The following is a 1950-nucleotide window of genomic DNA, read 5'->3' on the forward strand; positions in this document are numbered from 1 at the left end:
TTAAATGACAGTTCTTTGATTTCATCTTCTTCTCCTTCAGTTCTTGCATAGATACATTTTAAAATAATATTACATTTCAGAGTTTTCGACTTAAGAAGGTGTTCTTGAATTTTTGAAATAATCAAAGGTTTCGTGTGATATTTTAAAAAATTACCTATATCGATGTATCCTTCACCATTTGTTAAGTAATAGGTTTTAAGCCTACATTTTGCAGCAGACTCGGTCTCAATAATTGGCAAATAGCCCAATGTATTTTTTAAATGAGTGTTACTTGCAGGGTGATTGTCAGATTCTCTGTACCACGTATTACATGGTTTACAAAATTTGAGTTTAATCGTTGCAAGATAGTTTTGCATCGTTAACAGATTACAATAGAATAGTAATTTATATTTGACAATGATATGGAGTATTTCTTATTCAAATTATAAAATGTATTTTTCTATAATTGGCTAGTCCCTACGATGAATTGTACTATAGTAATTGATGGTTTTTCACTATCTCTTACTATTGATGATCTTCGAGCGCAGCTCAGCCAGGCGTCTGGTTTGAGCCAACGTGAGGTCTGCCGCAGCGGAGATTATTGTCACTGCCCCAGCATACTCCCCAAACCTGGCCTGGAGCGATGTGAGCTTCACACAATACGGCAGCCGTACTCTGTATGTTTGGTCATCCCTCCGTTCAAACTTAAACAAACATGTAAAATAAAATTAATTTATAATATTTTTTAAACGTGTGTTAAAATAAATTAAGTGCTGTTATCTTCTGTACCTTATCTAGAAATATATCAAAGTTTAGTTATAGGTTTAGTCATAAGTTTAATTTATAGGTAAAAAAATAATTAATCAACCTAAACATTAATTAACAAAGAAAATAATGATGAACATGAAACGATAAATTAAAGCCTTCTTGTTCCATACAATGACAATTTAGTTTTTTGGGCAATCATTTTTGAAATAATCATAATTCAAAATGTAGATATAAAAATAGAAATTGACATTGATAATTTAATTCATAAGTATGATTATTTAATTTAGGGTATTATTACTTGCAAATAAGTTTAATATACAGTGTATTTATCAGATAGTGATATAACATATCATCACTATTGAATCTTAGGTGAATTTGGTTGAAAACATTTTAAAGATATAAAGTATAACGTTTATAAATCTAAAGTTTTTTATCAATAATATTTTTATTTTTTTCCTACCTGAACATTAGGTTGAGGGAACACTGCCTTCAAGATAATGTAGAGGTCTTCAAGACTCTCCAGGCCTGATCCCTCGACGATGGAAACGTCCCAGGTGGAGGGTGTGGTCAGCGCGTTGGAGGAAGACATGATGATAATGATTTTGTGTGCGCGAATTATATATCTATATATATACTGATAAGATATGACGTCTTTGACCTTAACCTCCACACGTGGTATTTACGTTATCAGTCGGAAGTCATTAAACACACACGCTGCAACGCTGCACTTTGTAATGGTTACGCAAATTATTATGTTTTGATAAACTAATGCTGCATCCATGATAATCCCTATCAAGAGTTTTTGCACGCCACGATAAGCCTTGCATCATCAAGGATAATTATCAGCTCAGCGCTAAATATTTATTTAAATATACAAACAGTAGTTTTATGATATAAATGAATTTCAGATATAAATGTACAAATATCCTTATTAAACAAATTGTTTTCATGGTAAACAACGTCATCGTTAAATGACATGCCATAAAAGCGCTTTTAAGTCCACCATAAGTGTTTTTAAATTAATTTATTAAGATATTATTATTTATCCATTATTTCTTACATAAGGCTAACAATTTAACATTCTATTTACTCCACACATTTGGAAAACTATCTACACTCAACACTAAATGGCAGAAGCGAGAAGCGTTTGTCAGTCAAACGTTACCACCTTAAAAATCGAGTTTTAAATAAAAATATTTATAA

The 1950-nt window shown here is 31.1% G+C and overlaps 1 protein-coding gene across 1 annotated transcript; it reads right to left on the reverse strand.

The window, feature by feature from the left end:
• Positions 1-290: 290 nt before the first annotated feature.
• LOC128999215 (uncharacterized) lies at positions 291-1362 on the reverse strand. The gene is made up of 2 exons (XM_054425607.1): positions 1208-1362; positions 291-683 (listed from the first exon to the last, which is right to left on the reverse strand). Exons 1-2 carry the CDS (start codon positions 1334-1336, stop codon positions 495-497), a joined length of 318 nt encoding a protein of 105 aa, XP_054281582.1. The 5' UTR covers positions 1337-1362; the 3' UTR covers positions 291-494.
• Positions 1363-1950: the final 588 nt, after the last annotated feature.

Source organism: Macrosteles quadrilineatus, unplaced genomic scaffold (genome assembly GCF_028750875.1).
Source record: "Macrosteles quadrilineatus isolate MER2022 unplaced genomic scaffold, UCM_ALF_1.0 Scaffold_8__2_contigs__length_117827958, whole genome shotgun sequence".
NCBI classification, from domain to species: Eukaryota; Metazoa; Arthropoda; class Insecta; order Hemiptera; family Cicadellidae; genus Macrosteles; species Macrosteles quadrilineatus.